Here is a 23,681-nt window from a genome sequence, read left to right as displayed (position 1 = left end):
GCCCTCAGAGTGATCTTTCTAGTGATTGTTCTAAAGTGCAAGTCTGCCCCTTGTTTAAATGTTGTAAATTAAAAACTTGTAATACAAAACAAACACCTTAATCATGGGATGAAGCCCCAAACCTTTCACTAGACCCATAAAGCCCTGAGCAGTCCAGCCCCCGCCCACCTCTCTGGCTCTCTGTCTCACTCCCCGCTCCTTCACAATCCTTACTGCCTTCAGCTCCTCCAAAGCACCAAACTCTTCCCAGTCTCTGAGTCTTAGCATGCGCTGTTCCCTCTGCCTGGAAGGCCCCTCCCCAGCTCGATGGCTGGCGACGCCTCCTCACCCTTCTGATCCCAGCTGAAACGTCACATCTCACAGAGATTTCCCTGACCACTTCCAGGTAAAGTGGGACCCCTACTTAGTTTCTCTCTTACTCAGAACTTGCTGATCTTCTTCCTTCATACCACCTTCCAACATCTCAGAGCTGGGTTTTTGTATGCTTAGCTATTTAATCTCTGTCTCTCCCAGAGCCCAAATTCTCCACGCGAATAAGGACTGCCATCTCTCAATCACAGCTGTACCCTCACACCCAGCCCAGGGCCCGACATAAAAGTAGACACCCGATAACTATTTGTGGAACAAATGAGTCTTTCATCTTGTCCTCATCAGAACCCCATTCCCAGCCTTTCTTTCATCTCTGGCCTTTGCATGAGATGCTTCCTCTGCCTGGAAGGTTCTTTCCTTCCCCTCCCACCTGAGCTGATCCACATATCACAAGACCAATTTCTCTGGGATTCGTCCTTGGCCTGCTCATTAGAATTAGGGTTTCCCTCTGGGCTCTCCTGGTTCCCTCTATGTAGCATTCTATCATAACACTTAAAAATTGCAATTTTCCAGGTAAACATGAGAGATTGATAGCAATAATGATCTAATCCCACCTCTCCCCGGCACCTCTGCTCCAAGTGGCTCAAGGGCATCCATTCTCTACCTTTCAAACCATCAGGAGCCCCATTTCCTATTTATTCAATAAGCACTGATCTGGCACCCCTCTGTTGTTTTCTTTCCTGCAGCACTGGGGTGGTCGGGAGGAGGGGAGGCATATAGACAGGATTCTTCCAAAGGTGAGACTGAGGCAGGCGAAAGCATCAGAGGTGCTAAGCAAATGCCCAGCCAACCCACATCCAGGGTGCAAGTGGGTGCCAAGGAGGCTGGGGGCCGTGGGGCGGGACTAGCAGGCTGAGTTCTTCGCCTTTCGTTGGGCATCTGCTGTGTGCAGGGTGTGGTGGGGAGGGGGTTGGGGATAAGAGGAGAGGTGAGCCTGAACGGCAGACAAACCTGGGGTTACCTCCAGCACAGCTGCGCACAGAGCTCACTGAATCTGCCGTCTGTCTCCCCACCCTGGGAACAGGTGGAAGGACCAAGGTTGGATAGAGTTGCCAGAGGAATCTCGGCCAAACCCTGTGGTCACTTTTATGTCTCTACCTTGCCAGGCTGCTCTGCTCCTTTGAGCTGCTGCTTGTCTCCTCTATGCTGACACTCCCCATACACCAGTTTATCAGAGTGAAGTCCAGAGACCACCTCCATCGGCATTACCTGGGAAAGGGGCAAAAATGCCTGGTTCTGAGCTCCCATCTGCTGCCCTTGGGGTGGGGCCCGAGCATCTGCATGTGTACAATACCTCTGCTTGGCACTCTCAAGTGTGAGAGCCCCAGTGCTTCTGCTGCTTCCAGGATCGGCCCACACGCCCTCCTTGCCCCTGGCTGCCGGCTCCTGCCTGGGATCCTTTGGGGGCTGCTCTTCCTCTGCCCACCCCTTAAATGCCAGGGTGCCCAGGGGTCCTCCATCCAAGCCCCTTGTTCCTCTTGCACATCCACACCTCCAGTACCCCCGGCTAGACTTTCTTCTGCCCTTGGTTGGCCAACAGCACCCAGACTTGACATGACTGATACCTCCCCACTTCCCCAGAAGCCACCTTCTACCCCCAACACATCCCCCTGCATGTAGTGCCCACCTCAGCGAGCATCCTGCCTATTGCCCAAGCCAGAAATTTGGGTATCATACTTGACTCTCTGTCTCCCTTCCTTCCTCATTTCAGCAACAACTCAATCCTGATTTGCCTCCTAAAGATGTTTTCAGTCTACCCCTCTCTCTCACCCCAGACCATTGCATTTATCCCCTAACTGATTCCTTTCCTCAAGTCTTTCCTCTTTCCAGTGAATTTTCCAACAGCTTTCTAAAATGCAAATCTGACTATAATCACCAGCCCCCTTAAAACCCTTCAAACGATTTTCAAGGTCCTAACCCCCTTGACCTGCAGGAAAGACCTTCCATCAGCTGGTCCCAGCTTGCTGCTCCAACTTCCTCCCCTCCCCTCTGAGCTCCAGTAACAGCAAACTGCTTCCTGTTCTAGCCTCCAGACCTTTGACCATTCATTCAGTCCTTCGGCATCACCTCCTCCAGGAAGCCATCCCTCTCCGATCCCCCCACCGCCCCCGCCACCCCCCACCCCACCCCGCATGGTCCTTGGTGTATCCATACTGCCTGGTAGAGGGATCTGTTTTTCTACTCACCACACTGAGTTATAATCATTGATTTTCATGTCTCGGTTCCACACTACACAGTGAAATCCTTGAGGGCAAGGATGGTGTCCCACTCGTCTCTGTATCCCAGCCCCTGGCCTGGTGCCTGGCACAGAGGACAGGCTTGGCCAGTGGTTGATGGATGAATGCAGAGGGGAAACTTGAAGGAAGTGACAGCCAGGAAGAGCCAATAGGGCAGTGAGGGCAAGCCTGGCAGGAGGCGCAGCCAGAGCAAATGTGTGGGTAATAGAAAAGCAAGAGCTTCCCTTTATTGAACGCCATGACTGCCTGCCAGCCATTGTGCCTGTGCTTTGTTTGCACATTCAGTCTCATTTAGTTCTTGCAACAACAGATCAAGAAACTGGCATCAGAGAACCAAAGCAACTTGCCCAAGGTCACACAGCCAGGCTTGGAGCAGAATCCAGGGCTGTCTGGCCTGAAAACCTGTGCTCTTTCTGCTGGGTCACACTGCTCTCCTGGGGATAGGACCTCCTGGAGACGGACAAGGAGTGGGCCCAGCTACACATCTGCCTAGCTGAGGGCCGGAACCAGCTGTCCACGCTCAGGCCGACAGCTTCTTCCTCCCAGCTGGACCAGAGGCTCAGAGGCCAGACAAGGATTTATCTGTTCCTCCCTCCCCAGGCTTTGGGTGGAGGAGGGGGGTCTTTGACCAGACATGCACACCCCACCACCACCACCACCAGGGAAGGGCTGCTGCATCCCATACTGCCCAAGGGAATGCAGGGGGCTCTGTGATGCTGTCTGCATTCTGCAGAATCTGTCTCCCTCATCGCACTTGGCCCAGGCTGATATTAAGATTCATCTGCATTCCCCGCGCACCCGCCTGGCAGATGGTGGGGGAGGAGGCTGGGTGTGTGCTGGGGGCTGCAGCCAGAGACCAAGCTGGGCCTCGAGGGCCAAAGCAGAGTGCCCACCCATCCTGCCCCATGGGCCCAGCCCAGGCTGGGGCTGCTCCAAATGCTGGGGTACCTCCTCACCGTCACAGCCTCTGAGGGGTGCTGGGTGCTAGAATCTGACCTTTGATTTTTCTAAGGACTAAAGGGGCCCTGCAATTCCAGGAAGAAAACACAGAGATGTGGGGTGATGGGGGATGGGCCCCACCTTTGGGAATCTCAGATGAGGGTCATTTTCTTCCTTCTCGCCTGGGAGGTTTGCAGAGACTGGAGATAGAGACCCTGCTGGCATAGGAGCCCCACATCCCAGCCTGTGGCTCCCTGGATCACACGGAGGGCAGTAGTGAAGAATGGAGGTACAGCCTCCAGGGAGGCCTTGCCCACCTGGCTCCCCAGCTTCTCGGGACGCTTACCCCTGACCCCAGCCCCAGAATCCAGTCTGGACCCTAGTGGCCTTTTCAGCCCAGGGCTCCAGCCAAAAGTTTCCCGTGTCACAGCGACTGGACTGAGAGGTATTCGGGGGAGGCGGGGAGGGTTATCCCTGCCCCTCTGAGTAAAGTAGAAGAGGAAAGGAACTGACTCCTGAACAGAAGGAGTACAGGCTAGACACCTAGAAGAACTTCCCTCAGCACAAAAGCAACTCTTGGGGAGAGAAGTGGACTTTGGGCTGTGGGGATAGGCTACAGTAAGGAAGACGTTCTTTTCTGACTCTCGTAATGAGTTTGGGGAAAATGACCTTTGCAAATTCCAGGTCTCTTGGGATTCAGGGCAGGGCAGCAGATCCCCAGTGCTCGCGACCGGGGACAGGCGCCCTGCCCGAGGGGTGGAAGAAGTAGTGTCCCTGTTCCCGAGGCCACCACCCTCTCCCTTCCTCGCCGAGTTACTCCGCCCCCACATCCTGCCCCTTGCGTCCTAGGTCCCTGGGTTGCGGGCCGGCAGGGGAGGAGTTAACTCTGGAGGTACCGGCTGGGCTCACAGTACCTGCCGCCGCCGCCGCCGCCGCCGCCGCCGCTGCCGGTGGGAGGGACGAGGAAGCGGGAGCCGCCTGGGCGCCAGAAGTGCTCCAGTCTGGCGGGGCGCTGCGCGGGTAGCGGCGGCGGGTGTCGGCGCGGCCAGGGGCGTCCGCCAGGGGGCGCGCCGCGACGGGGCGGGAGGGGCCGTCTGGTCTGGGGAATTAGTACAGGGACGAGCGCGCGCGCGGGTCCCCAACACATCTGGGCGAGAGCGGCGGCCGCTGGAACCGAGGGGGCATATCTGGAGCGGCGGAGCCACCGCGCAGCTGGGGCCCTTCGAGGCGCTCGGGGCGCCCATCTGGGACCTCGAGAGGGGGCCGTGCCGCGCGCAGCTGGACCAGGGGAGGGGGGCGGCGGCTGCACAGCTGGACCGAAGGGGGCGGGGTCGGTCCTGGGCGGCTGGCAGAGCGGAGGGCCGCGAGTGGCCTGGGACTGGAGCATGGGACGGCGCGCCTGAAAGAGCAGGGGTGAGGAAGGGCCTGGTACCCTGAGGGGGAAAGACGAGAGAAAGGGGCACGAGAGCAAAGGAGGAAGATGCAACTGACTCGCTGCTGCTTCGTGTTCCTAGTGCAGGGCAGCCTCTATCTGGTGAGTGGTCCGCGGGGAGCGGCGCGGAGGGGCGGGGGCCGGGAGGATTGGGGGAGAGCGCGGGAAGCTTCCAAGCCCGAAAACTTTCTCCCTTCCCCTCAGCATCCCGGGGATGGAGCGGAAGCCTGGAGGCTGGGGGAGAGGGCGGGTCCGAGGCCAGAGACTGGACAGAAAGGGTTAATAGGGGCGGGGAGAGGGTGCTGGGCTGGCCCACCCACTCGGCCTCTGGTGGCGGGAGGTGCGACGGGCACGAGGGAAAATGCCCGCAGCCGTCGCCAAGGGTTACTCGACCCCTTCCCGGGCCCCGGGCCGTGCGGAAGGGTGGTGGGGGATGGTTGTGGAGCTGATGACCTGCCAGAGCAGGGGCTGTGGGCTCTTCCCTGACCTAGGGGCCCCGGAGGGCCCCGGCGGGCCCCGGCGGGCCCCGCGCTCTGGGTCCCGCAGCGTACGAGCCAGTACAGGCGCGGGGCGGCCCCCGCGTCCCTCGCTGCAGCCTTCCCTCCCGCTCCCTCCCTCCCCGCCTGTTGTTTTCCTCTCCTCTCCCGGCTGCGCGCAGCCCGAGCCCCACAGGACCTGGGCAGGCGGCTCCCGCCCCGGGCTCTCGCGGCAGCTGAGCGGAGCGCCCAGAGCCCGCTCCCCGAGCGCTCGCTCGCTCCTCCCCGGCGGCCCAGGACGCGGGGAATCAACCCCAGACCCCAGCCCAGGGCTCAGCTCCCCTCCGACCCACCAATCCCGTCTTGGAGAAGCCTCAGCCCCACCTCTGGGTCTGCCCTTCTCCTCAAAACAATAATCACCTTTGCCACTGTGTGGAAGAAGCCTTCCCTTGTCACATCCCCACCCGGGGCCCTTCTCCCCATCCTCCAGCCATTCAGCTGTGACCCCCGGCGGCCGAGTACACACAGGTCTGCCGCCTGGAGCCCAGCCCCCAGAGCCTCCCCTCCTGCTGTCCCTCTGCCCCACCCTTGGGTCCTGGCAGGCAGGGCCACCGCACACAACCCCAGGCATGGCCAGGGCCAGAACAGAGACCACGAACCCCTTTGGAGCCCTCCAGACCTCAGGCCTCCCACATCCTCATCCCAGGGTCGCCAGCAAATCCAGATGCTGCCCAGCTGTGAGCTGGTGCCCCTGGTGCTCATAACGAGACACATAGGGTGAGTACTCTCTTCAAAAGCTGAGCAGACCCACACCAGGCAGCTGTCCTCAGGAAACCTGGTTCACTCCCTGATGCCCTCCTGAGCTGTCCTGTGTTTGAGCTTGTCAGGCTGTCCTGCTGGCCTTCCCCACAGCTCCTTCAGGAAGCCTCCCCAGGTGTTGCCTGTCAATAGAGCTGATGCAGCAGAGGCCAGCCAAGCCTCCGCAGAGCTTTACAGGAGATCCCGTGTGGGGATGGGGCTTGGATAAAATCCCAATAGAAGGACCCATCTAGTTTGTGAGCCCGGGAGTGCAGTGGCTTGGGAGGGCTGCCTGTGTGACTTAGCCTTGTAGTGATGTAACCTGTGAGTCTGGTGTCCCCATCTGTGAAGTGGGAATAATAAGAACTCCTACCTCCTAGTATAAGTAATGTCCTGGCATGTTATCATCAGTGGTCCCCTGAGGAGAGGTTGGCCCTCCTGGGTATGGAACTCACCCCAGGTCTCCCTCAAATCCTCCTGCCAAAACCTAAACTGCATTTGTACTTGAGAGAGAGTTTCACTGGGTTCTGTTTTCTTTTCCATTGTCTGTTGGTTCTCTTTGCCTCTGAGGGTAGAAACTATCCCAGGATAGGGATGGTGTCTCATCCAACAGACTAGGAAGTCCCAAGAGGCAAGGGCTGTACCCCCATGTCAAACTAAGGGCTCTCTCAGCATAGAGATGGAGCTCTCCTATCTGACTTGGGGCTCTTTGAGGGCAGAGACTGTACCTCCCCCATCAGCCTGGAAATTTCACAGGGGGGGGGGGCCCTAGCTCTCCTATAGGAAAGGGGTGCTCTGTCAACACAGCTTCTTCCATCAGATGAGGGCTCTCCCAAGATCGGGAGCTGGGCCTCCCCCGTCAGACTCGGGGCTCCCTAAGAGTTGGGGCCATGTACCTCTGCTGCCGTGGTCTACTGGAGAGAATTCTCCACCATCCTTCCAAGACTTTGAATAGTGACCAGAGGCAGGACAGGGGGGACAGGAGCTAGGGGTGACCTGAGTGTCAGAACATGAGAGGGAACCACGACACAGGCCAGAGTGCACACCCAACCCCCAGAGTAGGTGGGCAATGTGTAGGGGCCCCTCAGCCCCAAGTCAGGGTGGAAGGGAGGGCAGAGAGATGATGCCGGTGGTGGGGAGCAGTGAACCAGAATTCCTGGGTCTTTTGGGGACCCAGGGTGCTCATTCTCCTCCCAACTCCCTCCACAGGTCATCTGTGGCCAGGATGATGGTCCCCCTGGCTCAGAGGACCCTGAGCATGATGACCCTGAGAGCCAGCCCCGGCCCCGGATGCCTCGAAAGCGGGGCCACATGTCACCTAAGTCCCGTCCCATGGCCAACTCTACTCTCCTAGGGCTGCTGGCTCCACCTGGGGAGGCATGGGGGGTCCTCGGGCAGCCCCCCAGTCGCCCGAACCACAGCCCCCCACCGTCGGCCAAAGTGAAGAAAATCTTTGGCTGGGGTGACTTCTACTCCAACATCAAGACGGTAGCCCTGAACCTGCTCGTCACGGGGAAGATCGTGGACCACGGCAATGGGACCTTCAGCGTCCACTTCCGACACAATGCCACGGGCCAGGGCAACATCTCCATCAGCCTCGTGCCCCCCAGTAAAGCTGTAGAGTTCCACCAGGAGCAGCAGATCTTCATTGAAGCCAAGGCCTCCAAAATCTTCAACTGCCGGATGGAGTGGGAGAAGGTGGAACGGGGCCGCCGGATCTCGCTCTGCACCCACGACCCAGCCAAGACCTGCTCCCGAGACCACGCTCAGAGCTCAGCCACCTGGAGTTGCTCCCAGCCCTTCAAAGTCGTCTGTGTCTACATCGCCTTCTACAGCACAGACTATAGGCTGGTCCAGAAGGTGTGCCCAGATTACAACTACCACAGCGATACTCCCTACTACCCCTCCGGGTGACCCTGGGCAGGCCACAGAGGCCAGGCCAGGAATGGAAGGACGGGCCTGCCCACACAGGAAGCCATCTGTCTGGATACTGGGCAGGGAGAGGAAGGGGCCTCAGGCGGGGAGCGCGGGGGTGGAGAGGAGGAGAGGCCGAGTGGCGCCAGGGCCAAGCCTCAGGTGGCGGGGAAGGGGTCGCAGGTGCTGGCCCCAACCTGAGGCTGCGGAGCAACCAGGACACAGGAGCGCTGGCCGAGGAGTGGGTCCTCTGGGCGGCCTCCCAGGGCTTCCCCACTGAGCAATAGAAAGATGCTGGGTCCAGGAGGCCCCTGGAGCAAGCAGACAAATAAAGTCATTGAGAGGAGCCTAAAACCTTGGCTCCCTCCCTGCCATCCTGAGAAAGAACACAACGGGGAGAGGGTTATTTCATTGGTGTGGACAGCAAGTGGGCGCTGAGGATGGCGGAGCTGGGGCTTCCTGGGATCCAGCACCGGGAACTCTCCAGCCCCACCCAGTGGGCAGACCTGAGCCCTCATCCTGGACTGTGGCTTGAGGCTGAAGTGGTGACCTTTGGAGTCTTCGATGTCTTGACAAAGAGACCATCTGCCCCCAGCCAGGCCCCCCCTTTCCAAAATTCCTTCTCTTGCCATTGCTCCCCACCCCCACCCTTGTGCTGAAGGGGACCCTCGTCCTTAAGCTGAGACAGGGGGCGATCGTAATTCTCCCAGCACCAAGACCACATGTGGAAGCCCACCCGTGGGCCACGTGCTCCTCCTCCATCCCACTCCTTGCTGGCTCCTCGGGGAACGACCTTATCCAGCGAGTGAGCCTTCCATAGCCAGCCTTGCCCATCAGCCCAGGTCTTGCCAGGACAGAGATGCTGCGTCCCTTGTGGCCCATGGGACCATCAGCAGCTCGGGGCAGGGTGAGGCCACACTGTGGCGGGTGTGCTGGACCTGTCCCGTAGTGTCTGTCTGTGGGGGTGGGGAGGGGGGAGGTTTTGTGAAATCATCAGTTTGTTGACTTCTGTGTGCAGACTCTCGTTCTCAGATCAAGGAATAAAGCTTTCCTGGGCATTGGACTCTGAGTGATTGGGGAGGGGTATGGGAGTGGGGGGGAGGGCCACAGGCACCCCATGGTCTGGCCGGAGTTTCTTAGATGGCAACAGGACATTTTCTGGAGTCCAGAGCTGCAGGGCTCCAACAGCTGCTGGAGCTGACACTCCAGGGCTTCCCTCTCCACCCCCTTTCCAGCCACGAAAGCTGGGCCGGTGATGTGCCGGGGCTGGTAGGGGGTGAGGGTGGCATCTGCGAAGTAGCTGGGGAGGAAGAGCTAGTAGGTGGGATGGGCCACATAAGGTGTTCCCTGTCACCTTCCTGGATATCCATCTGATGGGCCCACTGGGGTCCCAACACTCTGTCAGTATTTTGCTCTGTGGCCTTGGGCAAGTCCATTGTCCTCTCTGGTTCTCTTTTCATTTTTTTCTATAAAATGAGGAGCTTGCCCAGCCCAGAGGTTCTCAAATGTGAGTGGGCTTCTGAATCCCCAAGAGGGTTGTTAAAACCCAGATTTCTGGGTTCTACCCCAGAGTTTCTAATTCAGTAGGTCTGGAGTGGGGCCTAAGAATTTGCCTTTCTAACGAGTAATGAGTGCCCAGGTAGACACTGATGGTCCCAGCCCAGGGACCACACTTTGAGGGCCGCTCAGATGTCCTCTGAGCTCCTTTCTGGCTCCGGCTTCCTGGGACGAGGAGACACCTGTGATGCTTCTCCTCGTTGTGATTTCCAGCGGCTCCTCCTGCAGAAGTCTCCTGGGAAGGGTCCCTTCAGAGAATCAGGGGTATTGGGTGTTCAGTCTGATGACATGCTCGGGGAGAAACAGGCCAGGGTGGGGTAGGGACAGAGGGGCTTGAAAGCAGCCGTCCCCCTGCCCCAGCCCATAGGAGGGCCTCAGAATGGATAGCTGCCCGGGGCACCTCATCTGGGAGTTAGCCGGGCTAACGCCATTCGAGCTCCATGTGGGGAAGGCTGGGCCCCCACCATCAAGATCACAGTGCCCTCTCTGGAGGCCATTCGAGATCTGCTCTCTTGGGAGGGCGGCGTGTGGGCCCCCTGGGTCCCTTTTGGCCAGGTAGCCAGAGTGAGGAGAGTCCTAGCATGAGGGTAGTGTGCTCTGGCCACCCGCAGCCTGTCTCCCCTGCCCAGCAGCGCTCAGCACGGACTATCGCCCTCACACCGCAGAGCAGAGCTGGGTGGGGTCTCAGGAGCCACCTTGCTCTCGTCCCCTTTGTAGGAAGTGACCCAGAAAGGGTGAGTGACTTGAGCCCGCACTCCTATCCCAGCCTCTTCCCCGCCCAGCCACCGCACTGTGCTTCCGGGGACGTCTCTCCTGAGCAGAGGTTTGAGACTCCCCAGCTCCTTCACGCCACCCTCTCCCTTCCCACCCTAGGGACAGGGCTCGGGCCCTGCCATGGGGGTCTTGGGCTTGCTGGGCTCCCACCTGTGGACACACACTGGAGACCGACCACGAGCACCTCCCACAGTCCCGTGGCTGCGCTGGGCCCCTCCTCTGTCCCGCCTGCCTGAACTGTCAGCAGGGCCGGGGGCCCTCTGACGCACCCCACGGCTGCTCTCCTCCTGTAGAGAGCCAGATGCTGCCAACAGCTGGAGGGCTGGCCTGCCTGGCACACGGTTCTGCCTACACAGGGGAGGGTGGGTTCATTTCAGTAACTTCATTTTGCCTGCGTGCACTCTGCAGCCTCTCCCTCCTTTTCCGCCTTCCCCAGTAACCTGGGCGGCTCCGCTCAGTTAGGACCTTGCTAACAGATTTCCTCCCGAATCGTAATTCTTTTGGAATAGACTTTGCGCCCTACTAGTCTCGCCATCACCAGATACTTCCTGTTCCCCCCTGGTCCCCACAGAGGGAAGGGGTCCATCTAAGCATCTGGCTATGAAGGCGCCAACCTCTTCCCCCTTGGTGAGCGATGTCTAGGGCATCTCCTGGGCAGATAGACCCCCAGTCCCCATCAAGTGCTTGGACCTCCCACTCTTGCCATTCAAAACACAGGAGAGCAGATTCCTCAGGAACAAACCTGTCTCCTGTCCCAGGGAGAAGCTCTAGGTCCCTATTCTCACCCCCAACCTTTGCCCCCTCCCACTGCCCTTCAGTGGCTGGCCTGCTGGTCCCGTGGCCCTGCTCCCCCATCTGCTCAACTTGGCTGGGGAGCTGGCCCAGGGCAGGGGCCTTGGCTCCTCTGTTCGAGTGGAGCCTCTGGGACAAGCCTACCAGACTGGGGGCTCTTTGGGGACATGGCCTGTATCTCCCCACCAGACTGGGGAGCCCCTGGGGCCAGGGTCTGTACCTGCCACGTCAGATCGAAGAGCCTCTGAAACTAGAATCTGTGCCTCCTTCATCAGGCTCTAGTCTCTCTGAGGGCAAGAACTGCAATTTGGATGCAGTGGGGAAAGCTTATTCTTTTCTAGGCATCGGAACACCTGGAGGTGGTCTCTGCCCTCAGCCTTGCGCACATCTGGGCAAGGATTCCCACCTGGGCCTCAGCATCCCCATCTCTAATGGAGTGAATATTCCCAGTGGTCTGTGAAACTAATAAGAGGGAGTACATGTTAGGTCAGCTGGCAGCAATGCTGAGTCTTCCTCTTGATGAAGTTTAAGGCAAAAGCAAATGGGTGCCTGGGTCCCTCCTCCCTCCCTCCTTACCCCCTTCCCAGGGATGAGCAAGCAGGAACTGAGTCACCCACTTTCCCATCCTTGGCAGGAATGCTGGTGACCTTGCATGTGGCAGACTTGTGTGGCGAGGCCCACTGCTCAGAGATGCACGAGGTGGTAGGTGGGTAGGGAAGCTGGGGGAAGGGCATGTATGGGGTGGAGGCAGCTGAAGGTCGCGGAGTGACCAGGGTGCTGGATTATTGAGTGGGTGGGTATGTGTAGGGGGTTGTGGGAGACACAATGAACCAGTTGCCCTGTGCTGGGATGTGATCCAATGTCATGGCTGGGAGTAGGAGAGAGAAATGTTACTTCCAAAGGTTCTGAGTCCTGTGGTACTGCCAGGAGAACCAGGGGCTGGGGTGACGGGCGGGGAGAGGCACCACCAGCCCTGCTAGGCGGAGGCAAGATTGGTTGGGGACAGCACCTGCCAATTATACCAAAGTCCTGGAGTGGCATCTGCTGCCATCACCAAGGCACAAATGCCAGAGGAGACATGGCACTCAGCAGCTGGACGCTGGGTTCTGGCTCCACAAGAGCCCCTGTTTCCTGTTGGCCTGCCAAGCTCAAAGGCTGACCTGAAAACCATCCAAGCTAAGGTGCCTAGTTCAAAGCCTCCCAGTTCATCATCTCAGGGCCGCCTGGCTAGATGGTCCCAAGGGACAAGCTAGCACCTCCTGAACCAATGAACTGACAACATGAGAGTTGCAGAAAGATATACCTGGATCCCAATTCTGAGTCTGTAATTTATTAGTCGGGTGCCCTGGACAAATGACATAATCTTCCAGAGCTTCCTTATGTGAAAAACTAGGGATCTACTACCTACCTTGGAGCATTGCTGGGAAAATTAAATGAGTTGCTCGACAAATGTTACTCCTCTTCTTTGCTTCTGGAGATGGGGGTTTGTGTTAACTTCAGCCTTGCTCCTGGTGTGGAGAGGTAAAAAGGCCCCAGGCTGGAGGTAGGCGACCTGGGTTCCCATAATAAGTGTGGCAGAGACCACTAATATCCATTTCCCCTATCTCCATAGTAATGGAATTCTCCATTTTTAGTTGGGCACTTGGCTGCCTGAAAAAAATACTTCATTTCTTTGCCTCCCTTGCGCCTAGATGTGGCCACGTGACTAAGATCTAGCCAGTAAGCCAGTTATTTGGCAACTTCCAGAAATCTTAAGAAGTTGGTATACACCCTTTGCCCCGTCTTCTTTGTTCTATCCTCTGTCCTGTTGCCTGGAATATGTATGTGATTGCTGGAGCTCTACCTGCCATCTTAAACCACGAGGGATAAGAGCCATACCCTAGAAGTGGCAATGAGCTGGAAGAAGTCCTGGTCCCTGAAAATTTTGTGGAATAGAAATATCATACCAGTCCTAGGCTCCTACCTTCAGACTTTTATGTGAGAGAAAAATCAAATTTCTATCTTACTTCTATCAAATTTCTATCTTATTGGGTCTCCATTTCTAGCAGTTTAGTCTAGCTCCACTTGATTTAGTGGATGTGGTTGAGCACTTCACTTCTGTGGACCTCAGTTTCCTCATCAGTAGAAATGAGAAAATGCTCACATATCTTGCCGCACTTCAGAGAGGTTTTATCGACTCACGGGCAAGAAGGAACTTGGGAAAGCTCTGGTTCTCTGCCCCCTCTCCAGCACTGAGGCGCACAGCCGCCATTTGCGAGGTGCAAGAAGTTGCTGCTGCACTGCATGGGGTTCCCGAGAAGCTGAGAAGGATCCCCTAGCCCTGCCTGCAAGGCCTCCCGGCCCCAAGTTCAGCCCCCACACATCTGAGTCCCCATCCACGTTCTGATGCTGGTGACACACAATCGTTGTTAAGGGTCTGACTGATCCCAGCCAGATGGGATCCTAATTTAATTAAAACCCTTTAATTACCTGCAGCAACACAGCTTTGGAAGTCCAGTGCAGAAGGGGGCCTGTAACGGGAGGGGGATCGTTAACAGGGCAGAGTAGGGGCTCCCCTTCCATCACTCTGGGAACCAGAGGTTGTAGGGCGTTTCTCCCACCAGGGTGGGCACAAACTGTATGCAGCAGCCTGTGTGGCCCATGCTTCTGGCTTGGTTGGTTGACTGCCAAGCGGGGAGTGAGGCCCTTGGGAGCAGAGTACCAGCCACTTGAACCTGAAGCTGTCAGTGTTGGTTTTGTGCTTACACTGAGACCAGCACAGACTGTATAAGCTCAGGTCTGAGTCCCTCAAGATGCTGGCCTCGCCCGGGACAGTCTGGGTAGGAGCAGGTACAGTTCTGATTCCTCCTAATTGGCCTGGCTTAAGAAACAGGGGTACCTCTGTTTCCACCAAGGAAAAGCAATGCCCCTGTGAACTCAAGGTGTTATCCATCTGGGGAGGGAGATGAAAGGGGGTGACTTAGGTGGGCTGCAGAGGAACCATGTGATTTCTTGGGGTCTAGTAAGGAGCACCCTTCCCCCAACGTGCTCCTGGCCCTCAACTGGCTTCTCCCTGTGAAGGCAGAAGGCAGTAGCCCAGGCCAGGCCAGAGCCTGCCAAGCCTTGGCAGGGCAGACTCAGAAACCTAGACTCCATGAGCTGGGCTGTTTTTAAGCCTTGTGGACATAATACGTTAATACCCTTCAGTTCTCCCTTAGTACTTATTCATTTAACAAATATTGTTTAATAAAGCCTCTGAAAGTTCCAGCTGGTCTCCATGGGGCCAGATCATTGGGGGAAGAGGTTCAGTTCGCACTTGAGCCATAGCCTTAAAGGACATGTTCTATTGCAGTCAGCATGATGTCAGTGGCTAGAATTGAAGCAAGAAACCCCAAGAAGAAGAAAAAACTCAAGGGGAAAAGGTAGGAGCCGTGAGGCCCCACCACTCCACACCCCAAAATTTCTCCTTCCGAAGCTGAAGCCGGGAGCACTGTAGTTGAACATGTTCCGCGGTACCCAGGCCTTTTGGCTCCCGCCTTCCCATCCCCTTCCTCTCTTCCTGCATCCAGCCTCAACTCCCCACTCCACTTTGCTCCCTCTGTTATCCCCCAGCATCCATGGCCCTCTTGAAAGAGCCTGCTCCTACCTCTGACTCAGGTTGAGTCTGGAGTGCTATGTAACTGCCAACTTGGGGACTGTCACAGCAGGAAACGTGGATGTGCCCCCAGACTAACTAGAGACTGGACATAGGAGCTGTCATTCCCCATCAGGTCAAAGACTTGTGAGGGCAGGCGCTGTGTGTCCTGTCCAGCTGGCCTGGAGGCTCCCCAGAGACAGGAGGGCCTTACTTTGAGGCATATCTGCTCAAAGGTGTCCTGTACACCAAACTCTCCCTGGGGGGTCATCCCTGATGGGCCTCACTGGACGGTGTGCTGAGGCATGATCACAGCCTTCCCTCTGCCAGCCTGGGAGAGGAAGTGACAACAGGGGGACAATCTGCTGCACCGTTCTCACTCCAGCAGCCCAGGTCCTCCTGGCTGGAGGAGAGGGTGGGCAGGAAGGGTGAGGACAGCAGAGGAGGAGGGCAGCATGTTGGTGTTGGCACACCCCTCCTCCCAGCTGTCCTGATATTGTGTGTTGTCTTCTCTAGAACAGTCTTCGGAGACCTGGCTTAGCTCCGGGGGCACAGTGAGGGGCACTGAGCGTCACAGGAAAAGCCAGGGTCTTCTGGCTCCTAACCCGGTACCTGCTTTTTCCTGACCCCAGGCTTCCTTGATCCGATCCCCTTCATGACTTGAGGGGTGGCCCCACCTGGGGAAGGACGGCCTGCGCAGCCCCAGGGAGACTGGGCTCCCCCTCCTTGGGGTCAGAGCAAGGCCATTCCCCAGCTAGGGTGCGTTTAGAGAGAGTTGGGTTTGAGTATTGGTTGCCATGTGATCTCATTCTGGTCCCCTCAGCCCTCTGGGCCTGGATGGCAGTCCTTCCCCCACCTGCTCACATGGTTCCTGCAGGAGCAGCTCTGGCAGCAGGGGCTCCGGGTCCGTGTAGGGCTATTGCCATCTGGCTGGGGCTCACGGGCAGGGGGAGAGGGCTGGTTTCTCTTTCTTCCTGGGGGAGGCCGTGGAGAGCAGCAGTTGAGAGCACGGATTCTGGAGCCAAGTTGCCTGGATTCAAGTCATTGCTCTCCCACTTCCTAATTGTAGACTTTCGGCAAGTTATTGAACATCTTTGTATCTCAGTTTCCCCATCTGTAAAATGGGGGGGGGTGATCTTTACCTGTCAGAGGGCTGTTGTGAGCTGGAATGGGTAAAGCAATTGAACCGTGTTTGGCACAGCTGCCCTGAGTACAGTCCCAGCCTATAGCCCTCTCTGTTCCTGGCCAAGCCTGGGTGTGAGGGAGGGGGAAGAGTGGCCATGGGCAGGAATGCGCAGGAAAAAATACCCATAGGGAAGGTCAGAAGTCTACAAAAGATGACTCATACAAAGGAATCTACTTTTCTTTTGATTCTGGTTGAGAAATGGAGCCCTTGGTTGTATTTCTACTGCTCCTTGGGCCCGGAATTCCCCTCTTCTGCACTCCAGAAGCCCGAGGGTATTTCCCCTGGGGACCTCGACTGGTAAACACGACACAAGGCTCGGGGAATGCAGGTGGCCAAAGGGTCTTTATTTACAAGCAGAGTTAAAGACCCAGAGCAGTCAGCCAAGTGTACTCCCGAGGCCGGCCGAGGCAGCCTGCAGGGGCCCCTCCTGCCTTACTTTGCCCCACCCTCACCTCACCTGCCTTTTTATCACCTCCACCCAACGGATCAATTTCTCATCAGCCTGGATGGCCTGTGGTCCCTTGACGGTACTCCTGGGAACTGGGTGTGTGAAACAGGCCCATCTTGGACTGTAGCCCCGAGGGTGACTACCTGAGGACTGGGCCTTATGCGACCCATTTCTTCTACACTTTGAGAAGGGCCAAGGGCATGGGGTAGGCGCAGGGCCTGGCAGTAAATCTTGTGACTCGCAGAGGGGCTCTGAACGCTCTCTATCGTGGGAGTCTTTCACAGGGACAGAGAGGAGAAGGAGAAGGGAAGACAAAGGTCAAGTGGCAGCTAAAACCCCGACAGGCTGCATGTGCACTTTATAAATGAGGAGGATGTTGTTTGGGGAAACTGTGGGTAGGTGGAGGATACAGGAGTGTGGAAAGGTATATAAATGCCCCATTTACCAGCCCCGGCAGCTCCCGGGCCTGGGATAGGAGGGGCCCGCCGCTGCTCAGTCAGGCGCTGCCATCTGTCACATCTCAGCGGAGATCAGCACTGGAGGGCCCGTTGTAGGCAGGTTTGTTTGGTTTTTTTTTTTTTTAATGCTGCAGGATCAGGCTCAAGATGTCACTCTAGTGAGCGGTACTGGAGACAGGGGAGAGAAATGTCTAGGAAACCACGGAAGCTTCCATGCTCCAGGAGGAGGGAAGGACAGGGAGCGGAAAAGGAAAGAAAAAAGAAAAGAAGCCAAAGAAGGAAAGCCATGTAGAAAAGACGGCCTTGAACTAGCAGGTGTGCATCATCCCTCTCCCCCTGGCCCCTCAGGAGGCAGCAGCTGCCCAAGAAACAGGGCTCCAGGGTCCCCAAGTTCCTTACATCCTCTCCCCAAGCCGTATTTTCATACCTCCAAGCCGAAGTGCTTCTGCCCTGCCTCTTACCTTCCTCTCTGGAATGCCTAATGTCAAGCACTCCTAGCTTTTGGAGATTATAACAATGATGATGGTGATGATCATAAATGAAGAGCTGCTCCAGATGACTGAAAGGTCTGGCGCCGGCTGACTCTTCCTGAGACTCCCCCCACACGTTACAGCAGGTGAGAACCTCAGAGCCCGCAGGACACAGGGCTGGCCAGGGGATGGCTCTCCCTCTCCCCACAGGTAATTCTGGCTCAGAAGATCCCCACACTCCCAAAGGTGCCCATTTCAGGGTCTCATCGCAGATTTACCTTCCATTCCAAGAAATCCTAAAAGGCCATGGACTCAAAAGGCTACATATGGCTTAGGGTAGGACCAACAAGAAGTACACAGCAATAACAATAGCATCAGTGGCAGTTTACCTTTCTGGAGCCCATGAATGGTAGTCACCATGCTAAGGACTTGATATGTACTACTCATTGATTTCCACGGGAACTCTATGAAATACCCATTTTACAGAAGAAAAACTAAGGCTTATACATGCAGGTGCTTTGGCCAGGATCATGAGTGGTGGCAGGAGATCAGAGCCGGGCTCCTAGACTCCAGACGCTGTGCTCTCTGAACACCAACCTTGGCTAGACCCCCAGGGCTGCCTGCACTCTCACCAACCCTTCCCCAGCCACTAGGCTGATCACACCTCCCAGCCCCCACACTATCCCAGGGATTCTCAGCCATTGATCTTATTTCCTACTTAACACTCAAAAACGTACAAGTCACCAGATGCAAGCTTGCTTAACTTCCTACTATGAGACAAACCCACTTTCTATAGGACTCTCCTCATACCCAGAGAGGGTGTTCCTCCTCTTCCTACCTATGCCCACCCACCCGCTTCTCCTCCCAGTTCACTCAGAACCTCCTGGCACAGATGGTCCTTTCTCTACTGGACCTGAAAGCTTTTAACTGCTTCCTCTCTACTGGATCCCTCTCGCCAGCTTTAAACATGCTCATGTCTCTTCCATACTATAGGAAAAAAATGGAACTCCTCCCTCTACTCATTTCCTTCTTCCAGTTTTGCCCAAACTTTTCATTCCTCATGACCCACCCACTCCTCACCTCACCCCGATTGGGTCCCTTCACTGAAATGGCCCCAGCTAAGCTCACTAATGACTTCCATGTTGCTACCTCCAATGGGCAATTTTATTGTTTCTCTTATTCTACTGCATTTGACACTTTTAACAGTTTTGTATTTGTTCTCTGACATATGTTTCCTTCCTATCTCTAGCCAATTCTTCTCCTTCTTTGCGGCTTATCTTTTTTTACTGGCTCTAAAATATAAGCGTTCCTTAATGTTCCCGGGCCCCCTTCTCTCTTCACTCTATACTCCTTGATGATCCAACACACCAAGGGCTTCACAATTACACCTCAAAACCAGTATATCCCAGAACCATCTCTCCAGTCTTGATCTCTCCTCTGAATCCTAGGCTCATAAATTCAATAGCCCATGTGATACCTCCATTTGGATTTCTCAAGGCATCTCATAAGCAACAAGTAAAATGAATTTAATGATCTAATTTCCCTGTTTATCTTCCCACTGGTCTCTATGTTGGTGAATCCATCCTACTCACCTCTTTATCCTTACTCTATCCAGTCAGCAAGTTCTAACAAATTTGCCCCCTAAACCTCTCTCAAATGTATCTCTTCTCCAGCTCTGCCACCTCCGTAGTTCAAGTTCTGCTATCTCTTGCCTTCCTCCATCCCCACTCTCAACATCAACTTTTCTACACTCAAGCCAAAGATCTATTAGAATAAAAATCTTGTCACCCCCTCCTGCTTAATAAAGCTTCCATGATTTCCCCACTGTTCTTAGTATAAGTACCCAGATTCTAAATGTGACCTATGAAGGTCCTGCCAGGTCTGGCTTCTAACTTGCTCTCACACTTCTCCACACTCCAGCCACCCAGCCTTCTCTGGGCTCCTAGAACGCATGCACCATGCTCCCTCCTGAGTCTGCGCTTCATGCAGGCGACTTCTTCTGTGTGGAATGTGACTCTCCAACTTTACCAAGTTGACAGCTCTTCATCCTGCAGCTCTCACTTCAAAAGTTGCTTTCTTAGGGAAGCCTTTCTGGATCCCCCAGATGAGATTAACTCCCCACTCCAGGCTCTCACGGTGCCTTACACATTTCTTTCAGAGCACTCACCATGGCTTGACGTCATGTCTTTGTGAGATTATTAAGGACACTCTCTTCCTCATTAGGCTTGTCAGGTCCAATGAGGGCAGGGAGCAGTTAGTTTTACTCACTGTTTATCCCTAGAAACTAGCACAGTCCCTGGCACATCATATATGGTATAAATAAATTTTTAGCAAAGAAAACAGAAAGGGCTCTAAAAATTCATTCTTATAAGGCCAAACCAGGGCTTCCCTGGTGGCGCAGTGGTTAAGAATCCGCCTGCCAATGCAGGGGACACGGGTTCGAGCCCTGGCCCAGGAAGATCCCACATGCTGCAGAGCAACTGAGCCTGCGCTCTAGAGCCTGTGCTCTGCAACAAGAGAAGCCAAGACAATGAGAAGCCCGCGCACCGCAACGAAGAGTAGCCCCCGCTTGCCTCAAACAGAGAAAGCCCATGAGCAGCAACAGAGACCCAATACAGCCAAAAATAAAAACAAATTAGTAAATTTATTTTTTTAAAAAAGGCAAAACCAATGCAAGGTTCTCAAACTTCAGTGGGTGTAGAAGACCTTGGGGATCACCCATTGGTAAGCCGACCATGCTCAAATGCCTTTTCTTTTTTTTTCCTCTTTAACTGTTGTTCAGAGGTAATGGAGACATGAATAGAGAGGTAATGGAGACATGAATGATACACTGTGGAGACCACTTCCCTGGAATGACTGAAGATTATATTGGATATATCAGGGGATGTCCCTACTTTTCATTAGTGTTTCAATAAAAATAAACACTTCCAATACCTGTAAGAGATAGCATAACAATGTTTATTTACCCAGAGAGATTAAAATGTGTAATATGACTATTGGTTCATGTATCAATGTCAATCTATCTATAAATTTCCAAAAAGGCAGTACTTCATTTTACCAATAAACTAGTAAGTGCATTTTAAAGTGCTGTAGGATAACAGGAAATAACAAAGCACAGATGTTGGAGGACAAACTTGAAACCACACCAGTGGTGTGCTGGAACCAGTTCACACTGGCTCTATAGAGCCATTCGTTAAAATTTTCAGAAATTTTGAGAGATGGTTGTTAAATGGCCAATTAAAAATTCAATTGTATTAATGTACAACAGCAAAAGTAATAAATACTCAAAATTCACCTCTTCCTAATTATCTTACACTTTACCATTGCCTATGGCTTGAGGTTATACTTGTTTACCGTTATCTGTATGGTGGCAGTGCTCGATAATGGTGAGCTGCACACCCCTTCCAACTCTGCACCCAGGAATGTCACCTCAAGGTTTGAAATGGCCATAGTGGGGGTATTTACACCATGGAAACTGGCAAATGCTACCAATCAGGGCTGACATTTTGGGGAACTAAATGTTATACCTTTAAGTAGCACGCCACTGAACAAAACCACTGCCCAGGAAAACATTGTAAGGGTCTATAATAAATGTGAAGCCAACTTTTACTTGGAAGATGGATAGGTTAAAGAAGTATAGAAACATGTGTCTGTCTTGAGGAAATCATTCTCAAAACTGTGTAAGGGTTGACGGTGATTGTTTTCTCAATTTGAAGCTATAATTATTCTACAGACGTGACTTTCATTGCAAACATCAGTCACTGAAGTGTCTGTAATTTTAGGGAACAACCTGTATACCATTACTTCTAAACAAACATAAATGTGTTGATTAAATTGAGACGTTAAGTTCTTAAGAGTGGGTGGGAGAGGTTCCCTTCCTCTCTCCCTGCCAAACTTCTGGAAAGAGTGGCTTATACGCAAGCCATGTTTGCTTACCTTCTCATCAGTCTTGGCTTCTACCTCCACCATTTGACAGAAACTGCTCTAAGGTAACCGCTGACCTCCTTACTGCTAAATTCGATAGCTTTTCAGTCCTCAGTGCTATGACCTCCCGGCTTTGTTTCTGTGGGCCACTCCCGTCTCCTCCATTAGACTGGATTAGTGGAGGGAAAATCCTACCCCTCACCTCAAACCTAGCCTGGCACAGTATTTGCCACTTTCTAGGTGCTCAGGCACTGTTTGCTCCGTCAGTGGCCTGAGTTTTCATCTCTGTGACCTTGAGCAGTCATCTCACTTCTAGGGATGTGTTTTCTCAGACATGAAAAGAAGATGAATTATGTGGGGGCCCCTTTTTTCCCTGCAGTTTGTCAAAAGCTCACCTTTCAGGGTCCTGAGGGGGCTGACGCTCACCCCGTTTCAACTGAGCATTACGAGCAGGGGTGTCCACTTAGGCAAATGCTTAGATTTTCACTTTCTTTATGGTCTGAGGGCCTAAGGCCCAAAGCTATTCCTTTGCCTTCTGCTGCTTCTTGGCTCAGAGCCAGGTTGAGTGACCTCGAGGATGTTATGGTTATCACCTTGGGATGAATGGGAGCTGCACAACACAAGCCGGCAAGCGTACAGAACTCCTGTGAGATCTGTAAGCTACAGGTCCTGGTGCAACATTCCCATACTTGAGTAATGCATATTTTATCTTCATAATGTTTTTCCCCTGAAGTTGATCCCCGTCAACTCCTTAGTCATTTCTGTTGCTTGTACTGAATTCCCTCAAGTCTAAAATTCTCTTTTCCTAGAGCTGCAGGAATCAGAACCAAACAGTATTCCAGATGCCACTTTCCACTCCAGCATTACAGGATTTACAGAGGGGGAATGATATCTTGCATTATAATAGCTTAGCCACATAAAGATCCCATCAGTCAACAACATTCAAGTTTCCGCTCTCATCTGGAGGTCAAAGCTTCTGGTTCTCCCAGCTCATTATCCCAAATACTGATCATCCTACATTTGCTTCCTTGCTTACTGTCTCCAGGAGGTGTCCACCTATTGGGTCAAAGGCCCCAACGTGGCGAGGTCACTTCTGAAATTAAAAGGGGGCAAACACATCTACCTTGTGCATACACATACATAAAGAGCAGTCCGACAATACTCACCTGAATGCTGAATTAGTCAGCAAGCCATTAGAAATGAATCTAAATGATATAGGGCACGGTTCAGGGAAAAGTCATGAGATAAAGGAAACACACAGGCCCGGGCTGATTAAAAAGATAATTAGTTGTGGAAAATAAGGTTGGGCTCCAGCCAAGAATTTGTCTTTGACAAAGATAAACCAAAGGATCCAATATAGTCATGTTGGGGGGATTTAGTTGCTGTTCTTTTATAGGAGCTGAAGAGCCAGAACAAAGCAACAGTCAGTTTCAAAGTACAGCTCAACTCCTCCCGTCTGTTGTTTTGCTCATAAACATACAGGCTGTTTCCTTTCATCTGCACAGGCTCACGCAATATGGAGAACGTACAATAGGTTTAAGCCAGAATTATAAATGAATGCGCAGAGTGGTGGTCAAGCCAGGGATCTTTTGGCCAAAGAAAGAATCTTGATGTCTCTGGCTGGAATTAAAAAAAAAAAAAAAAAAGAGGAACCTCTTAAAGACCTAAAAGGCCAGCAGACTTACCAGTGATAAAGAAAAGAGAGGCATCTCTTACCTGAATTGTTAAACCTCATAAAGGTGTTTGAAATGCCTAATAACACAGGTTTAATCTCTACATAAGGAACAAGAAAAATTTTCCGTGAATGGCCAGATAGAGGGGGGCTGACAATAAGGAAGGAGGGAAGTTGGGGAATGATGCCAGATACAGTATTTGGACCCGAAACTGCAACTCCAAAGGTTCTGTGAAACTACTTGCCTGAAATATTGTTTTGATAAATAAGCCATATCCTTGTGGAATTGAAATCTCCAACTGTTCCACTGGCACGGACATCTCTGCAGTGACAGCACATGCCCCAGACTGTGGAGCTAACTTGAATTAAATTTCAGATGTGGGGGAGCTCTGGGAGGGGGTGGTGGCAGTGGGAGGTTTATGAACAGTATGCTGGGGCTCTGATGTTGTCATAACCAGATGGCTTCAACTCTATCATTTAAACAGAAACAAACACGTCCAGAAAGAATATAATAATGACAGGAGAAGCATCAAACAGCTTCACCTGTACCCGAAATCCTAACTGCTTTGTACCCAACGGTAAAGCCCACAGTGGAAATCCCGTAAATTTTGGGAAATCCCAG

General features: G+C 53.8%; 1 protein-coding gene across 1 annotated transcript; it reads left to right on the top strand.

The window, feature by feature from the left end:
* Positions 1-4,583: 4,583 nt before the first annotated feature.
* NXPH3 (neurexophilin 3) lies at positions 4,584-9,226 on the top strand. The gene is made up of 2 exons (XM_082371686.1): positions 4,584-5,079; positions 7,461-9,226. The coding sequence occupies exons 1-2, from the start codon at positions 5,026-5,028 to the stop codon at positions 8,163-8,165; spliced, it is 759 nt and encodes a 252-aa protein (XP_082227812.1). The 5' UTR covers positions 4,584-5,025; the 3' UTR covers positions 8,166-9,226.
* The last annotated feature ends 14,455 nt before the right edge of the window (positions 9,227-23,681 follow it).

This window comes from Balaenoptera borealis (assembly GCF_965194805.1).
Source record: "Balaenoptera borealis genome assembly, chromosome: 20".
Taxonomy (NCBI): domain Eukaryota; kingdom Metazoa; phylum Chordata; class Mammalia; order Artiodactyla; family Balaenopteridae; genus Balaenoptera; species Balaenoptera borealis.
Note: the sequence above shows the minus strand (reverse complement) of the source record. Positions and strands in the feature narration are given on the sequence as shown.